General features: G+C 39.3%; 1 protein-coding gene and 1 long non-coding RNA gene across 2 annotated transcripts; one reads left to right on the forward strand and one right to left on the reverse strand.

Annotated features, from left to right (window-relative positions):
• Positions 1-341: 341 nt before the first annotated feature.
• Positions 342-11,691, forward strand: LOC144075328 (uncharacterized). Its single transcript, XR_013300540.1, has 2 exons — positions 342-10,933; positions 11,014-11,691. It is a non-coding gene; the product is annotated as an uncharacterized LOC144075328 (long non-coding RNA).
• Positions 11,692-12,104: 413 nt separating this feature from the next.
• On the reverse strand, positions 12,105-19,999 carry cstf1 (cleavage stimulation factor, 3' pre-RNA, subunit 1). Its single transcript, XM_077602222.1, has 5 exons — positions 19,400-19,999; positions 19,036-19,313; positions 18,775-18,972; positions 18,275-18,665; positions 12,105-12,636 (listed from the first exon to the last, which is right to left on the reverse strand). The coding sequence occupies exons 1-5, from the start codon at positions 19,566-19,568 to the stop codon at positions 12,377-12,379; spliced, it is 1,296 nt and encodes a 431-aa protein (XP_077458348.1). The 5' UTR covers positions 19,569-19,999; the 3' UTR covers positions 12,105-12,376.
• Between the last annotated feature and the right edge of the window lie 411 nt (positions 20,000-20,410).

The raw sequence follows: 20,410 nt of genomic DNA on the forward strand, positions 1-20,410 counted from the left end.
AATATTATGTACCATTGTTTTGGGGAGATGTCACACCATTTCATTTTGAGACTGTTGTTTTTCTAAACCAGAAGGTGTTATTGTACTGATTACATGAACATGTTTTTCGAATGTCGCGATTAAATACAATGATTCAGTTACTAGAATTTAGAATGCACTGGGGGCTAAGACGACGTCACAGCGCATTTTCCTTGCAAGTTGTAACCAGAAATGTTGAGAGATGTTTTTCCTTTTTTAATTAAATATTACTAATAATGATTTAAAAGGTTTGAATCATTATTCTAACAGTAATTTATCACATTTTTGTTTTGGGGTATTTAAAAGAAAATTAGACTCCCAACCTGCTGCGACCTGATTAGCCAACTTATACTCATCTGGTACGCCCCGGGGGATGCCAATCGCATCAATGTATGTTGGATCTCCCTCTCTCCATACCGATCGACGCCGTCGGGAGGGACCCACCATCATACTGGATTTCAGACAATTGTATCTCCTCCACTGTAGATGGAAAAACAGACACTGGTAAAAGCAGTGACCCCAAGGCACAAAGTCCTGCCGCGTTTCAGCAGGAATCATATAATTTATTTCCACCACACCACCATCAGAACGTGGTATCAGGGGTGCAATCTGTTTTAGGACGTGGGCACACCACGTCTCATTTATCGCCTCCAGCTTCAGACCATGCTCTGTAAGGTTTAAGCAGGTAAAATGATCAAACACAACATGTGTTGAAAAGTTAATTTTGTCCTTTGCTGCTTGGAACAGGGTATACATTATTTCATTTCTCACACTTTGGCTTACATCTTCTTTTATCATTATCTCCTTTACACAATCAGGGGTAATTTGCGCGGGTACTACTCTTAAGAGAGGTCGGGCCCCATACATGTTATACAGGTTTGATTTATAATAGCTGCATTTTCCATCAACAATAACCAATTATTTCTTACCGCCTCCCGTTTGGGAACTCCCTGTTGCGGAAATGAATTCATCCCTGGTTATCTCAGATTTCAATTTCACTATGGCGGATCCGGGTGTTTCCATCTCTGACGGTTTTCCATGGACATGGTCATTGTTGTTGAGACACAAATGTAAAATTTGTAAAAAGGGTCTTCTCCACCTGCCCATGGACTTAGGAAAAATGTCAGACAAGGATCTTTTCCACAAGTAAATTTGTCAGTCTGAATAATGATTTGTAATGCCCCCACCGTATGGGTTAATTTTATTAAAGGCCTGATGGTTTTTTTCGCCCGCGTATGTCATCCAAGCTTGCCAATCTTGACCAGTTTCTGCAACAAGGTTTCCCCAATCTCTGTTTTAGGACTGTTATGTACCACACATTCTCTATAAAATCCATATGTATCCTTTGAAATGGATATATAGCTTTTGTAGCTTGACATATGGGGGAACCGCACGTTTTGGCCATATATCTGCATATAGATTGAATCCATAATCTCCCCCTTTTTGAGGCATGAAATTCCCCATGACTCAAAATGGCAGCCCTCTTTTTTTTAGTCCCCCAGGTTCCCAAATTTCCCATTGCAGAAATCAAAAATTTCATTTGGTGAAATTCTCTTCCCTTCTTTTTGTTTCTGTCCTACTCTGCCACCGCCGTCCTCGAAAGGCTTATCAGCGATTTCAGAAATCTTCCACCTTGATATTAGAATATTGATATATCTTGGTGGCTAGCCAATTAAAACACAAAAGACAGACACTCATCCACGCTCGCACTCATAATCGGAATTTAGAGTGCTCCCCGAGTCATCCATAATTTTGGTTTGTTGGAGTAAAACTGGAGTACTCAGAGAAAACCTACGAATTCTTGAGGACACCAGGAATACTCCACACTCCAGAAGGTCTGGATCCACCCCGCATTAGTAGATCCTCGAACCGCAAGGTTGATGCCTGAAGGAACTAGGTAATTAATGTATTAGATTCGCGTGCCACATATCTAAAAATAGAAATTTGTTCAATTGCCACCGCTCCTTACCCCAGTCAGTCAGCATGTGGACTGCCATGCGAGTGGCTGTGATTAACTATCGCCAATAATGCAATAACGGAAAAGTTGTGACACATTGAAACACACGCACACCCCTTAAGTATTTTAACCGTTTGTAAAAACTTTACCTCCATGTTCTGCATTAAGTTACACCCCCTTTCAATGCTATCAAATTTGCCCATTCATTACTCAAAGGTTGATATTTTATACTTTGGAGATGTTATTTTTTGAAACATAGACATTATTTCATCACTTGTTTCACACCATGAAAGGCCCCACCAGAATTTGTTGTAGATATTCCCCTTTATTTAAGATTGTTATTGCCAATCGTTATCACTGTAACATTTAGGTGTATTAACCCCATAATTGCAATACACTAAGTTTTGGCTAAAGTTCTTAATTTGTATGCTCCAAAGCAATAGACAGCAACGTCATTTGGTTGTATCAATTGATCAATGCTAATCCTAATAGTCATCAATATGACCTATACCAAAGCATATTTCCCCCTTCAGGACAAACAGGGAATGTCTTTTGTGCACTTAAAAACACTCCATGTTTCTTCTAGGGAAACTATGCCGCCTATCCTAAATCAATTATCTTATCTACCCCAGCCAGGTCCAATTTACCTAATAATTTGGACGAATTCCACAAATTTTCTCATGCCATTTCTTAAGATAAGAGCTATTTCCTATAGCTCTATGTTACCACAATAAAAATCTACAATAATTAAATTAGAGAAATAAACCTTTTACTAGGTATTCCCTAATTACAATTTTCAATGTTTAATAAAGGACCCACAAATTGTCACCAATATGCCATAATATTGTAAATTTTCCAATCCCTTTTTTTCTTCAACCAGCCAATCTCCTATATCAAAGTATTTTGAACAATCCAACCATTCAAAAACAGTATTAATATTCCTTTATCCTCCAAAACTAGCTCTCTTTAATTAAGAGCCCTTTTAACTTCACAAATAAAAAATAACATAATAATAATAATAATAACAATAATAGCTCTATTCACAATTCCAAAGCTTTTACCAAATCAATCTTTGCTAAACAGATTTTCTATCACCTCGAAAGACATTTCTGATTAAATCCAAAGAATAAGTGCAAAGGTAATTGCGGAAACCCTGCTTCTTTTATTATGAAATGTTTAACGGAAGCGCGCTCTTAGCTGCTAACTGTGACCTTCACACTCGCTGCGAAGCAGCATCCTTATCTTTTGTTTACACATTCCAAAAACACTCTCTTTTTCTTTTTGCGCACAATGCTTCGCCTCCAGTGCACAATTATAATAGTTTTTAGAGAATACTAAATTAATTCCTCTCCGATATCCAACTATATCACAATATTTTGCTAAGACCCCATAATCACAATATGCTGCAAGCATAACTATATCATAGCAAAAACCAATTTCTGACCTCATGTTTGCTTCAGCACCCCAAGGCCAATTATTGTAATGTCTTCACGGAAGGGTCCCAAAAAATTTAGTCGCTCGCGCGGTCCGCGCGCATACTGAATGCCTAACACCGTCAAATCAGCCGCCCCGCGGTCCACATGTTTTTCCGCATTCAAATCAGCAGCAAAGACAGCCACGCTCCCCCGCAGCCGACGCATTATTTGACCAGTTTAGAGTATGACAAAAACGCAGGTTTGGCAATCCCGCTAAACATTTAATTGGTCGTTTTGTATTTCTTTTCGACTGTTAACCAAAATATTCCCGCTTGCGGACGGGATTAAAACCAGAATAAGCTGCAATAAGCCATTTCATTCCATTAAATTGACAGTACATTTAGGTACTATTAACAAAGTACGTCTAGCAGTTGGAAATGACCATTTTAATTGCCGTTTTACAACTTTCAGCATCACACAAAAATTCCAATTGAATTCCATTCACAAAAAATGTGATCTCTGGTTTAACCAAATCAAATGCCAGTGTTTCCATTAAATTTAGCTCAACATCCTCATGTTCAAAATCCTCATTCTAATCATTTTGAGCAGGCATGTCTTGTTTTTAGAACAAAACAGCCCATCGCCTCGCTCCTATCAACCAGCCGAGGACCGCTATTATTTACAAAACAGCACGTTTTGCCTTTCCCCGCCTCGTCATCAAAAACAATAATTAGTATCTGTGGAACAAGCCGTGTCGCTTCTATCTCCATTGTTATATTATACATATATATTACTTCTATGCATTAGTATGTACATTATCCCGTAGTATCAATATCTTATGCATATAAAGCTAGCAAAACCATATTTATTTTATCTATAAGTTTAGATGTCTAATCCTAAAAGCGCTCTGATTTTCAACAAATTTCCAATCTTTACACGGCAGACGCATCTTCGGATCGTCATCAATAGCCGCTTTATTGTTTGAGCCACCCATTTTGGATTGGATTCGTGTACAACCTCGTAACTTTTTTCTCTCCTCCTGTTTCTCCTTAGGCTTTAACAACTACGCACACAACCAAAACAACGTCGACCACCACGTTTTATAGACCACACTCGTGTCTACCTGCTAGTGACTAGTATTCGCAGGGTTTTAAAAATCGCTAATCCCCAGGACGCGAGCCTTGTTTCTAAAAAAAAAAGGCCATCGCGTGAGATGCCCTTCGCGCATTTGGAACCCGTCAACAATATGCAGACATTACACGCGGACTCACCAGAAATGCAGATAGATGCCTCCCAAAGTTGGATAGTCTTCAACCGTCCAGAATCCAGGCGCTGCTGAGAAATAATCCAGCCTGGTAAAGGGATTTCTTTCACCGTGCACGGTCACTCCAGATATTGAACCGCAGCGTCTGGATTCCTTATCGGTGTGTTGACCCCGGCTACTCGAAGGACCAAATGTTGGAATAATGATTAATACCATTAAATCATTATTAGTAATATTTAATTAAAATTGGAAGACATCTTTAACATAACTGATTACAACTTGCAAGGAGATACACTCATAACGTGCCTTCGTTCCTGAGCATTCTGACGTGCAGTATATTTTTCATCGTATTTAGTCGCGACAAACGGAAAACATTTCATGTAATCTGATTCAAAACAATTGCATAAAACAGTAGAATAACACCCTGGAAGGTTAAAAACAACAACTGTGTTGTCGATAAACAACTGTGTAAGAATTGCAGAAGCATAATATTTTCATTATAAGGTAAACAAAGCAGCCATATTTTTTAAACAATAATGCGATTATCGCCATCTGCCAGAGTCCAGTCCAAACACGGTACGAGTTTCTTGCCGATCAGCAAGAACACGGGGTTTGTTGCCGTCAATAGTCCTGAAAACAATGAAGTGGCCTCGAGCGCAGCTGTGGGGGAAAGTCTCCTCAAGCGTGGTCCCAACATAAATCATGAATTAATTTATAGTCTTATTACTTATTAAAAATGCTTACAAAACATATAGAAACATCCCATAATAAATCCAACTAATACATTCAATATTTCACATTTCCCCCCTGTTGTGACTTGAAAGAATTTTCATTAAACATTAATCAATTTGAATCCCTCCCCTCCAGGTTCTAGAATACAAATATCATTAACAGTTACTCAACAGGGTATGGAAAATAAGAAAAATCACTTGTCAAGGCAGAGGCAAGAAATGATGTATTCAGTGGTAAAAATTCCTCTACATCCCTCTTAATGAGTGAACCCATTTTTTTAAATCAAGACAAGTACATTTACACAGAGGACTCGTCACACTTCACCTAGGTTGTCTTTGACAGTGCAGTCACTGTGATGTGGATGGCAACAGCTTTGACTGTGGCTTCTGTGTAGAGGTGCAAAGTCTATGGGAGGTCAAGGTTAAGTGAGGGGTGCTTGTGGCAGGTGAGTAGACATCAGATGAGTTTTTCATGGACAAAGGTTTTTGACACCGTCCGACTTCCAGTCTACTCAGAGTCACCTGTGTCTCGAACTACCTTGACCTGAGATTGGTGAATCCACTTCAACTTTTCAGCGATCTTTGCTGCTGTGGAGGTTGGTGAGTTGAGCCACGGATGGGTCTTCCCATCGTGTAGAGAACCAGGACTTCCTTTTTATTACTCAGATCAGGATCCAGTCACCTGGCTTCACCACCTCCTGTAAGGTAGACAAAAAGGGGATAACGGCAGCTTACATGTTCTTTGGACAAGTTTTTCTCCACCCTTAGTCTCTCGTCATGGTTCATCTTCCCATAGAGGAAGTTGGAATGGTCTTCCATGAACTATCTCAAAAAGGTGTTAATCCTGAGCTAGTTGGTACTATCATCATAAACGTTTTGACCAGTGTTAGGCGTTCTGGCCATGGCTTCTTTATCTCTTCCATGGTTTATCTTAAGCCTTAGTTTTATCGTACCATTTGTTCGCTCAACCAGTCCCACGCTCTGCGGATGGTATGAGCAGTGGTTTTTTAGACATATTCCTAGGTGTTTTGCACTATGCTGTTTGCAAAATGAGCTCCATTGTCACTCCAGATGATTCTGGGGATCCCATGTTCTGGGATGATGTGTTTACAGATGGCCTTAGCCACCGTTATTGTGTCTGGTGATTTTGCGGGGACTATTTCAGTCCATTTAGAAAATGAGTAAATCAGAACTAAACAGTATTTATACTGGTTGCTTCTGGATAATTCAATAAAATCCATGTGTATAATTTCAAATGGCTAGGTCCCTTTTGGACGTTGCCCTCGTTTGGGCCTGAGGTTACCTTGTACATTATGTCTGTAACAAATTAAACAGTTCCTACAAAAAAAAATAAAGTAGGTATTTAGACCTCTGGGACATGGAACACACTGCGCCATGTCCATCATCCCCCTTGTTGAGACATGGTTCCTTCCATGGCTCAATTTTGGAATACATTCTTTGGTAAGGACGGTAGGCCTTTAGCTGTGAATAGGCCGTCTGCAGACTGTTCTGCTCCTTAATGTAGCCATGCATCTTTTCTTTCTGTGGTGCAATGCTTTGCATATCAATTAATACTGTTTTTGAGATCGACTCCGTTTTGTTGTTGTGTATGCTGTGCAGTAAGTGTTTTCGCTGCTTCTTTAGCTGTTGTATCTGCTCTAGCATTTCCTCTACTAGTTCTGTCGCTGCTGTTAGTATGTGCCTTACATTTGCATACAGCTATTTGGTTTGGCTTAATACCCCAATGAACAAAAATTGCAACAATCTTACTTATTCCATCACTATAGTTTGTGAAAATTAAAATGCCTTATCAGTCAAAATTAAATATACTAGCTGGTATTCTATTTTGATCACTGCTTCCTTGTTAAGATCAAGAACCATATTTGTGTTTTTCTTTCCTGCAATTACACAAATTAACTAATTCTACAGAAAATAGGAAAATAAAAAAAGCAAACCAGGCTGCTTTCTCCTTAGGAAAACAGCTTTCCAGTTCTCTGCAACAGTTACATTCACATCAATTAATATCCAGAAACAAATGCACACATTTATAATTCTGAATAGAATTGAACCCACTAAAATGTAACCACCCCTTGTTTGTCAAGGTTAATATTTCTAGCATAACTGTGTCCTTTAGAGCAATTAAAACTCATTACTTATAAAATGCATACCAATCAAGTCCCAATTCATTCAATAATGTGTATCGCGTTTTATAATAAACTCAGTTGTTTGAAATTCAAAATATCCCAACCTAGTAGTCTTTTTATCAAATGTAACTTTCCGTTGTCTTTGGAGTTTGTCAATCATCTCCTATAAAACTTTCTTAATCAATATTTTTCAATAGTCAGGTATAAAATTTAAATCTAGTTACATTTCTATCCATTGTAGTTTCTCTTTTCTTTCTAATTGTTTACTTTAACTCTATGTAAGAAGGTTTGGTCTCAATTGTTTACTTTAACTATCTATGAGAAGGTTTAGTCTCAATTGAAACGCTTTCACACTTTTTTATGGAGACAATAAAACCAATATAAAAAGTTCCTCATGGCTTACGGCATTGCTCCCTGAGCAATAATCTTTTCCAATCAATATTGGAGTGCTTGCCATTTCGTCTGATCACGTCAAAAAGTTTATCTTACCTGTCTCCTCAAACGTTTCAACTGAGAGAACCTTCTTACAGTGCACAAGGTGGATCCTGCTATTTTCATGTCTGCTGGTTGGTCAGCAACACTTGTACGGACGTTCTCTCTTTGGGTTGCTCACTCAGCCTCCCGGGACCACCGTCAGTCCAGTTGTTTCCTGTTGAGAAGCACAGTCTCCTGCTAACCCAATTTCAATGCATTTCTTTAAAGTTTTCTCTTTTATGCAGATAGCAAGATTATCCTCATCATCCATTCCAATCATGTAGTGAATAACTCACACTTTACCTGTCCCCAATCCTCACTCTGCCCTCTCCCAAATTTCTCCCTCCTATACCCATTTTATTTGCATTGACTTGGCAAAAGCTTTCTTTTGCATTCCTCTTCATCCTGCCATGAGGCTCATAATTGCTCAAGGGGCTACAGAGAACATATACACTGATTCGGCACATGCTCATGTGGAAATCCATACAGTGTTAGTCGAATGGCAACGAAATGACTTGTAACTCGATAAAACACCAACAAGAAATACTTGCATTAAGGGAGGCTCTCACACTCCCCAAAACAGTAGCAGTAGTTAAATGCAGAGGACATGCTAAAGGCGATGGTTTGGTGGCGAGAAGAAATGCGGCAGCAGGGCGGCAAAGGAGGTGGCAGGGAATCTCCCAACTCTACAAATGGTGGTGAGCGAAGTAGAGATAAGCAGTAAGGAACCGTGACCGGACGTTTTGTCGAAAGACATTTGGTCACCGGATGTTTGGTCGACCGGACGTTTGGTCGAACGAACGTTTGGTAGAACAGACGTTTGGTAGAACGGACGTTTGGTAGAACGGACGTTTGGTCACCGGATTCAATTGCTGTCAAATTATGACAGAGTTTACTGTTGATATTTTAATATTAGATATTTAGATATTAAACTCACTCTCTCTCTCATGATTATAATTTTGAGAGCTGGTTTCAACAGTAACAACCCGGCGACCAAACGTCCGGTCGACCAAACGTCCGGTCGACCAAACGTCCGGTCGACCAAACGTCCGGTCGACCAAACGTCCGGGGACCAAACGTCTTTCGGCGAAACGTATGAGTCCCGTAAGGAACAGATCAATTTGGATGCGGTAAAAAGATGGCGACAAGACGCCAGTCCTGAGGAGAGGTCTGTGGAAAGCAAAAGGGAGTGGGAAAGGTGACAATGAAGTGTGGTCTAAAGATGGTAAGTGCATCCCGCCGCAAAAACTATTAAAACGACTAATTAACGAAGCACATGGGCTGTGCCATGTGGGGGTAGATGAAGTAATAAGGCGACTCAGCTCGTGGTGCCACCCATTTACAAGATCAATTGTTAAAACAGAACTTAGAGACTGTACAGTCTGCAGCCGTTACAATATCATGCCATCCACCAAGCCACCGCAAGGCAGCCATGACCCAGAGGTCACTGCTCGTGGACAGGCGGTGTCTATGGATTTTAGACATGATCCAGTCAATTTCAGGACAACAATATTTACTTGTGAACTCGGTGAACAATCTCACACAATCTGTTCCAGCTGCTGCCATCTGGAAGACGCTATAGGTCCCACAAAGCACGGACAAGTAGGCTTAAGGACAGTTTTTTCCCCACATCCATCAGACATCTAAACTCGCGGTAACATAACACACATTCCCTTCTGCGGTAATATAAAAAGAGGTTTTGGGTGGTGATCTGCCTCCTACTAGCTGACTGAAGTAAGGTAAGTGGAAGACAGTGAGAGGTAAGCGAGAGGTAAGCGACCTGTATCCACAATAGCAGAATGCCAATTACAAGTCCGTACTAGATTTAGGTCTTTTGCCGAGTAAACGTAGCTTATGGAGAAGCACCATCAATTTCGTCACACGCAGTTTCTGCGTGTGATGACAAGTAGGCTTTTTGTGTTGTGATAACTACAACAGGGGCCTATGTCCGATTATTATTATTATTATTATTATTATTATTATTATTATTGTGTTTGTAGATGCCTATTCCGGTTGGCCAGAGGCATATCCATGTAAAATGAATCAGCTAAAAGTGTGGTCAAACATTTAATCAATCATTATATTCCATCTTATGGTTTCCCCAAAAAGATCATATCAGACAATGGAACCCATTTCAAAAACAAACATTTACAAGAAGTAGAGAAGGTGCTGGGACTTAAACACACGTTCGGTTGTGTCTATCACCCACAATCTCAAGGCTAAGTTGAACAAATGAACCGCAATATTAAGGAGAAGCTGGCCAAGGTGTTGGCTTATTCTAAACTCAATTGGGTACAAGCACTTCCAATTGGTTTAATGAATGTGCGAATGTCATTAAATTCGGCTAAGGGGTGGACACCCTTCGAGTGTCACACAAATCGACCGTTCCCGGGGCCCTCGGTTCCATTGTCAAATCAAATTCCAGAAGGACGACCAGAGTTAAAACAATTAACGTGTGACATCTCACTGAAAGACAGAATGATGCGCCTAACATGCTTAATAATTGTGTTTCTGTGTGGCTTGGAGTGATTAAACAGAAGTGGCCTGAGCCCCGTTGGGACGGTCTATATTCAGTGGTGGAAAGAACATGATCTGCAGTCCTGGCAGGAAAGGGGGACACGTGGTACCATCTCACGTCTACCAGGCCAGCCCTTACCTCCACTGGCCTCCATCCCAGCGAATCCCAAATCCGACCCACTTGTCCCCGCCGAATAACGATAATTTGGCCAAACTATCTCACCCTATGCAAATGCAGTCATCTACTTCCTCGTTGCTCTTATAGAATATAGCACTCTTCATCACACACATTAGTTGTAGTCTTTCCCTTCCTCTTGAACCATGATGCTTCCTCTGCTGATGTACGTCATCATTTCTATCATCATCGTTGAAGAGACAATTGCCCTAAAATCTGTCAAACTTGAAAGCGGATGGTAAATTTTGCCAAAATTTACTTTGTGTATCGTCGATTCTTGTTTATTTTATTATTTTTTGGATCTTTCGATTCCAAAAGGGGGACTGAAAGGGGAATGTGCAGACTCAAGAAAGTACGTAGAAGGAATGCGGCATGCAGAACTCTCCGCAGATTGCATCATTATCAGCAAAACTACCGATAACCAGTGTCAGCGGCTCCCAGCTGGCTGCGGTGCTGAGTCATCATGAAGATACACCGCCAATCCTCCACCCCAAATAAAGGTTCTGTCTTTCAACACTGAACCCTCAATGAGATAGAAGCCATTGTTTGTATCGCATTGACGGTCACATAACGCTGTTTATTAAACTCGACAAGTTGTTATCACATCTGCCTCTGTTTCCATAACTTACCTCTTGGACTATTTGGACGAACACGCGAGTGAACCATCAATGGACTTTCTCTCAACAGTTCCCTACTCCTGGTCCAGATAAAGAAAAAAAAAATCACACTTGCTGGTTTGCTTATGGAAAATCTTCGCTTTTAATAACTTGTTTTCCCATGGTATCATGACGTGATGATCTACTATATTCAATTGAAATGAATGGTTACTCATCCTTTATTCTGAAATGTGATGATTCAATTTTGTTATGACACCATGACTGTGTATAACATTTGAGTCAGTCATGACAAGCCATTATGTCATTTCTCGATGTGAATGTAAACCGGTTCTTCTCCATACAATATTAAAGTACAAATTGTCTGTCTTCTGAGAATTACTATGTGGATTCAACATGTCAAATTGATTGAATTGTCTCTTAAATAATTTGATATCAAAGTTACAAAATGCAGCTATATTCATAAAATACAATAATAACTTGGATAACTTTCTTCAATCGTGGCACAATCAGATTGGCGTATGCATGTCCTATTCCAGGAAAAAGTTAAACATATTTGACAATTAGTGAAGGGCAATATTCGATTGTTGTTAAAACAAAGTTGAAATACAAAATATTATGGTGCATTAATTCTATATCATTATTCTATAATAGAATGGAAACTTTAAAAACAATGATTGATCATATTCTGGTAATTATTTGCCTCATTGAAATCAAATATAATATGCCTCAAAGGGAAGAAAAAAATATTACTTGTATGAAAATGGCTTTAGCTCTATAAATAACCAGTCAAAATTGCTGAAATATATTTTATTTTTATCTAAACTTAAATCAAAGTTACAATGATCAAAATGGGGGAAAAACAATAGACCCAATAAAAATATGCAAAGGAAACAAACTCATTACTCATTACAAATCACATGACTGGGATCATTTTGACGATGTTTTAGTAAGAGAAAATTAAAGATTGATTCAACTAAAAGATTCCACCACAACATGATTCATTAGTGATGCAGTGAGAAGTATGTTTTGTCTTCAGACTTGATCAAACTATGTGGTAGAAGTTATCAATCTGTGGTGGTGCGCCGGTACCAGAAACGGGCTCTGAAATCATCACTGCAAGTCATGAACCCAGGATTCGTGGGCGAGTGGACTATGCAACGCACAATGTTGTTGTGACCAAGCGAGAGCAGGTTTTTCCTCTCTGCAGTGCGTGAATCCCAGCAGCACAGGCTAATGGTGCGTTCATCAGGGAGAAGAACATAGTCTTCGGTGTGGTTGAACACACCCTGTGTACGATGCATCTGACGCCCACTCAGACCAGCACCTGCAATAACAAACGTGTTTCAGATGCATGTCTTTTACAAAATAAACGTACATGTTAGAAATTATTTTATTTTATTTCTCTCATCTCATTTTCTGAACCGCTTTATCCTCATTCGGGTCACGGGAGGTGCTGGAGCCTATCACAGCTGTCTCCGGGCCAGAAGCGGGGGGGGACACCCTGTATCGGTGGCCAGCCGAACGCAGGGCACAAGGAGACGGACAGCCATGCACACTCACACCCATACCTAGGGGCAATTTAGAGTGTCTAATCAGCCTGCCATGCATGTTTTTGGAATGTGGAAGGAAACCGGAGTACCCGGAGGAAACACACGCAGGTAGATGTGACCTGGATTTGAACCCAGGACCCCAGAGCTGTGAGGCTGACGCACTAACCACTCGCGCCAGTGGTCTGCTCTTTATTTTATTTATTTATTTTACCTTTTTGACGAAGAGGGCCATAAACAATTCATATTTTCAAACATTATTCATTGAGAGCATACTCTAAATTTAAAAGTAAAAATCCATGAAAAGTTTTTAATCATTTCACCACATCAAAAGTAAAAAAAAAGTCTCTGAACTCTTTTGAGAACATTTTTTCACAGTTGTTAATCAATGAGTATTAATGAGAGTATGCATACGGAAGTCTAACGAAGAAAAATGATTATTAAAAAGGCGCTAGAGATAGTGCCGGCATGACGATCCCAATGGTGCGTTCGGGACTTACGTCTCTCACCAGCGGTTCCCATATTTTACCACACAGGTTAACAGAGAGCCATATACACCCATCAAAAGAGCCACATATGGCTCCCGAGCCATAGGTTCTCTACCCCTGCTCTATTGCTAACATGCTAAAAACAAATTTCCCCATCATCCTCTTCTTCTCCTGAGCGTTGGTCTGGAACTAGCGTTCATCTCGCAACAGCGCCCCCGTTCTCTGTGATGGTCGGGTGGTGTATTTACAGTTTAAAATTGTCGAATTTTTATTGAAAGTTTTTAATATTAGATTTGACAAAAATTGTCACGATAATTAGGACGTGAGATAGTGACTTTTATTGAACTAAACATCATCCCCCAAACTTCAATGGACCCAATCCCTCACTCTGCAGGGCAATGTTCAAGACCATGTGAGTAATTTACAGATGTATTTGCTTCTCTCGCACTCTCCCTCTCTCCTTCTCTCCCCCTCTCCCGCCTCTACCCTCGTGTGTCGAGGTGGACATTCTATTCCCTCGATGACCTCTTTAAGGCACCTATTTGAAGATATTTCCCACGAAGTAAAGTTATCTTGTGAAGTTTCTTCGTCCGTGTTTTATACAGAGAATGTCATCATAGAATGGTAATAGTAAACCGTTTTTTCCATACAGTGGATATGAAGGAAGGTGCAAAAATAGATTTGCACTGGCAAGAAAAATTGTGAATACTTTGGCTTTTCTTGGATTTCTGTATATGTGGCCCGATCGTCATGTAAGTCAACACAATATATAAACAATTTCTGTTGTATTTAACACAGCACAAAATTTTACATTTTCATTATTTCACTGGACACAGGTAAATAAAGTCACAGTACAGGTTGGAACAAGTATATGAATCCCTGTTGACAGGATGGAGACAAATCTAGCCTTTAGTTGAAAAGGCCAGAAAGCAAGAGAAACGGGCGGGCTTCCAATGCCCTAATGCCTACATTGAAGCAGGGGAAATATAATCTGAAGTAAACCGCTATTAGCAGAATTGCATGATATTGTTCAATAAATGGTTGAGAATGTGAAATTACGGCAATGGTGCTTGTAGTTGAAGTCTAAAGTTAGTTTTGCTGTTGAATCTATTTTTTTGTAGTTTTGTTTTTTATAAAGTCCTTATTTTTTAGGCACAAAATTTCGGTTCTTTTTATGATCGAGGTCTACTTGATTATGTTAGGAGGAACAAAATAATTGTATTTTCCAGAAACTGCAATGCACGTAACATTTTTGCAAGAAACACATTGAAGTAAGGTAGATGAGAGGTTTGGGAAATCATAAGTGATATTCTTTTTTAGTTTTCTAATGGTTCAAACTATTCTGTGGGTGTGGCAATATAGTTTGATAGGCATGTTGGAGTTAATGCGCACATCATTATCGCTCATCTCATTTTCTGAACCGCTTTATCCTCATTAGGGTGCACATCATTATCATGTATCATATATTTTTGACATTTAGGATAAGCCTTGCCTGAATGTGAACAAAGAGTTGCCATCATTTCATTTTTTGGCACCAATGAAGGACGTTTTGTTTATCCTTCTCAAAATGAGAGCGCGCCGAGGCGTGAGGTTTTGCCTTCTGTTTTGACTATAATGATGAAATTGTGAACGTGTTGGGACGTCCATGTAAGCAGGGCCTCCGAATGTACTAACAGACAAAAAAATGAAAGGGCAGAACACCGTTGGGGAATTGCGACAAGCGGTCTTAGACGTCCGTCCTCCTTGCAAGTGAAAATCTATAAGGGTGTCTTTCCTCTTTCTTCATGCATGCTTTTGTGGATGTCTAACGCCAAACCTGACATTTAAATGGTCAGAGGCTGGGGATCAATATACCTGATGGACCTCCAGAGGCAGAGTAAATACATGCATGCATACAAGACCGTGGCTAAGGCATCTCAGATCCTTTAATGGGACTGGGCTTTGGCTCTGCACCTGGAGGCTGAGGGTTGATAACTTACTGAAAGAGTGAAGAGGTAGCTAAATACTTACAAAAGGATTATGACTGTGTGCATTTGTAAAAGGGTTATGGATGTGTGAGTTTGTGCCAAGGTGATGGCGCCGGTACAAAACCCTGACAATATAGTCTATAATCCTTATAAGGCGTGATTTATGGATGTGTGGGTATGTTAGGATTCTCTTGCTACGTTTGTCCAAACCGTGCATCGTATAATTTTTTATGGTGCCCAGAAACGGTTGTCGGATCCTAATAGACAGATTTCTTCACCTTCTCTAAGTGCGTAAAGTCAATGTTTTATTTGTTAAAGCTGAAAGCAGAGTTGATGTACGAATTGTTTCTTTTACATGATTGGATTGGATAACTTTATTCATCCCATATTCAGGGAATTTCGTTGTCAGAGTAGCAAGAGGGTGAGAATGCAGATATAGGCCGTCCGTCGACGAAACGGGTACCGATAAGCTGTGTGTGTGAGAGGAGAAATCCTGCTTTTGCAGCGAGTCTAAAGCTTACAGTTAGCGGCTAAGAGCATGCTTCCGTTAAAAAAAAATCAGAATAAGAGCAAAACATGGTCTGTAGGAAATGCAAGGTTCTGCGGTTACTTTCGCATTTTTCGGATTTTACACAAGATTGTCTTTCAAAGTGATAGACAATCTGTTTGGTAAAAGATTGTTTAGTTTGGCTTCGAAATTGGGAAAATTTGACCAATTTGTTGATTTTGAAGGGCTCTTAGATAAAGAAAACTAGCTTTTGAAGGATAAAATATTATCAATACTGTTTCTGAATGGTTGGTTTGTTCAAAATAAAGGGATGAGAAAATTGACAATATTATGACATATTGGCAACAATTTGTGGGATCTTTATTAAACACTGAAATTTGTCATTAGGAAATGCCTAGTGAAAGGAATATTTTCTCTAACTTACTTATTGTAGGTTTTAATTGTGGTAAGATTGAGCTACAGAAAATGGCTCTTATCTTAAGTAAACATCGTCTCCTTGGTCAGGGTGAGACGAGTCGGTTGCAGGAGAAACTCAGCCAGTGGTTTTAGCTATCCTTGGGTAGGTTAGCAATATGGGGGTTGGATTGGATAACTTTATTCATCCCGTATTCGGGAAATTTCGTTGTCATAGTAGCAATAGGGTGAGGATGCAGAAAAAGGAAAGGCATTTTAGACATAAATAGATAGGTAATAAGTAAGTTAATAAAAAATACATGAATAAATATATAAATAAATAAGCATGTTGCTGAAATATATATATATATATACATACACATACACACATATACATACATACACATATACATACATACATATATACATACATACATACATATATACATACATATATACATACATACATACATACATACATACATACATACATACATACATACATACATATATACATACATATATAAACATATATACATACATATACATACATATATATACAGACGCTCCCCTACTTACGAACGAGTTAGGTTCCGAGCGATTGTTCATAAGTTGAATTTGTTTGTAAGTTGATTCAGTGCTATATTTTGTATTATAATTTATGTTTAAGGCCTATATAAGTATATTGAAGGTTGATATAAGTGCATTTGTATGTTTAAGGCTTGTATAAGTAACACGTATTGGTTTGTACTGAAAAAAACATTTAATAAAATGGAGAGAATATGTACAGTACTGTATATAGAGAGAGAGATTTATGTATTAGAAACTGGCCGAAAGAAGCGATCTAACGACGATTGCACAGTTTTCTTCTTTTTTTTCATCATAAATGATGCGGTAGCACTGTATGGCATCATTCAATTGATTTGCAAACTTTGTGCAACGTTCAATATTTGGGTCCTGCTGCTCGATCTTTCTGTTTATAAATGGTACTGACGGTCGAACGATTCAATGCCCGTGAAACGCTCACCACTCTCACGCGCATCAAGCTTCGTTATTATTGCCACTCGTTTCAAATGAAATGGCTTGCCTCTTCCTTGCAACTCCCTCAATAGAAGCATTTCGCTTTTTACCAACCATATTCAATAATGGATGCACGAGATATTTAATGATACAAATGAAAAAGGTTCTTTGCCCACTGGAGATACGTTCACGCACTTCCGCATTGCAACGAAGAAGGTAGATGCTGGGTGAGCTGAGCCCTCACAGCGCCAGGCGTCGGTATTATCGGCGGAAAGAAGCACTACTCGGAAAAAAATACAAAATTGGACTTACGAACATTTTTCGACTTAAACGCAATTTGCAGACATGTTCGTATGTACCGTTGTTCGTAAGTTAAATGTTCGTAAGTAGGGGAGCGTCTGTATAGTCGCAGTTCAAGTGTTTTTGCTTTTTTAATATCTGAGTGGTGGTGCGTTTTTGGCTTTGTGTCCAATACTTTTAGAGCTTGCTTATAAATAGTTTCAACTGGTTTTAGTGTTGTTTTGCAGGCCGATGACCAACTTGTTAGGCAGTAAGTTATTTGCGATATGATCATGGTGTCAAAATATAACTTTGCTTACAAAAAAACAGAAAGAAACCCTTTCCATGTCTTTGTTTAGAGCAGGATATGATGTGGTGTGCTGCCGAGGTTCAGTCAATCGTGTTTGGGCTTAGTGTGACGCACGTGCGTTCATAAGTACAGAAAGTACGACATTAGACTCTGTTGCGGTGCTTTATTGCTAACCATGCTAAATGATTAACTGTTCCTCATCATCTTCTTTGTCTACTGAACATTGGTCTAGAACTTGGATTCACGTCGCACCAGCAACTAATTTCTTTGTAGTGTTCAGTTGGTGTAAATGCAGTTTATATCTATCAACTTTTATTAATTTGAACAAAAAATAATTGACGATAATTACCGTCATCGTGTTATCGCCCAGGTATACTTAAAACTACAGTCTAGTTGAAGAAATTAATTAATTTAAAAAAAAAAAAAAAAAAAGCATGCGTCGTTCGTTACCTGTGTATTTCACCAACATCCGGCCTGTTGATATCTCCCACAGTTTGACCACTGAATCCTTCCCACTTGAAAGGATATATTTTGAGTTTTTTGTAAAGGTGGCGGAACAGACCTCTGCTCCGTCATGAGCCTTATCAAAGGTGGTCACACAGCGATTGGAGACACCATCCCACAGCTTAATGCTCCCATCTTTGCTGCAGGTGACATAGCTGTTGGCTGTAGGGTTGTAACTGACACCACTTATTGTGTCTGTATGCTGGTCCAGAGGGTTACAGGACACAAAACATTGAAAGGTGTTAACATCATAAAGGCGCAGGGTTGGATGCTGTGTTCCTACTAAAAGGAAGTCCCCAGAAGGATGAAAAGAGATGGAACGTAGCATTTCTGCTTCCTAAAAGGAAAATGATTAGAAATTATTTAGAAATTGTGATTAAATACGCAAAATTAGTGATTAGCAAGATAAATATTGGTGACGAAGAGGCATGGATACATTTGCTTACCTGTACATACTTAAACGCTCTTTTCGCAGATGGTTTTGAGTAGTCAAAGAGTTTGAGGGTGTAATCTCTTGAGCCAGAAGCAAGGATCTGTTCAGATGGGTGGAAAGCGAGGCAGGTGACTTCATCGACGTGGTCATACAGTGTTCGAATCACAGGATGATTCTCCATGTTTTGCTGGGCTGTCTCATTCATCATAACCTGTACAACAAAATTCAACAACTATTTTTTTAGACATACACTAAATTGCCATGTCAGTCTTACCTCAATTGGCATTGCACTTTTGGCCAGCATACGTTCTGTGTCCAGAATCTTTATTGAAGCATCAGCAGACCCTGTTGCAATTAGCTGACCATCTCGACTATACGTCGCAACACGACAGGGTCCTTTATGAGAGGTAACATAGCATGTCTCATACTCAGATGCCTCTGGAGACATTGTCTGGACGTCAGCATCAAATTCCAGATCAATTCCAACACCAGGCGCTACTGTATCAGAGCGCCCAATAGCATATTGAACAGCACTGTCATCATTCTCCATTCCTGTTATAGAAAAATATGTGATCATGGTGTCCACAGTTAAAAGAAAAAAACAATCTTTCCAATGGAAAGAATATAAAAAAACTTACCAATTTTTGCAAGTTGTACCAGTTGTTCAGATGGTGACACTACACTTTGAGGTTTAACTTCATTTATTAAACTGTTAGCTATGTTTGTGTACCCATCGTAGAGTAGTTGGCTTATAATTAGTTTATATAGATGCTGTCGGTCTTTTAATGTTGGTTTTGATCGATACATCTTATGTAGAAAACGTAGCTAACCTAACCTCACTGGTGATAAGTACGAGTTTTAATTGTGGAAGCGTTTGATAAAATCAACACGCTTTGTTCTTGATCATAAATTCTTAAAGCGGGAATAAATTGCGGCAATTAATACCGGTATGATTCGTCTTGAATAAAGAATTTAATCTGATTATTTCTGACTAATAAAATAATAATAATAATAATAATAACCTAAAAATGCGACTCACTAATTTATTTTTACAATTAAATGAAACAGCCCAAATAATGGAATGAATGTAAAGCTCGTATAAGCGGATGCATCAAAACAATGCAATATCTTGCACATAAACAGCAACATTTAGCAGCGTCGAATTACTTGACCTGGCTCTTTCGCGTGGAGGGTGTCCGTTTTGTGACCGCGCATGCGCGTACTCTGCGTCATTTCCTTTTGCGCGATGACGCAATTATGACATTACAACTGTATAGATTTATAAGGCCAGGAAACGCATATTATTCGAGAGCTATTTGCCGTTGGTCTGGAGAGCAGTTCAAACTATTTCCACGAGGTGAATTGTAATGTGTAATCGCACCTTGGTGTCATTACAAAGATAGAACATTTGAGTTTGATTTATTTAATAAGCGACAGAATGTTAATGAACATGTACATATCTAAATATGTAAGATTGTAGCCGAGGGCTAATTTACATCTTTAGTCCCTTGTGTGGGTTGAAGATAAACGATTACACATACACACTGGGAAGATGCTATTTTTGTGAGTGGTGTAATGAACACCTAGGCCAAACACCTAATTCATTCATTCATTCATTTTCTGAACCGTTCACCCTCATTAAGGTCGCG

The sequence above is a fragment of the Stigmatopora argus genome, chromosome 6, assembly GCF_051989625.1.
Source record: "Stigmatopora argus isolate UIUO_Sarg chromosome 6, RoL_Sarg_1.0, whole genome shotgun sequence".
Lineage (NCBI taxonomy): Eukaryota > Metazoa > Chordata > Actinopteri > Syngnathiformes > Syngnathidae > Stigmatopora > Stigmatopora argus.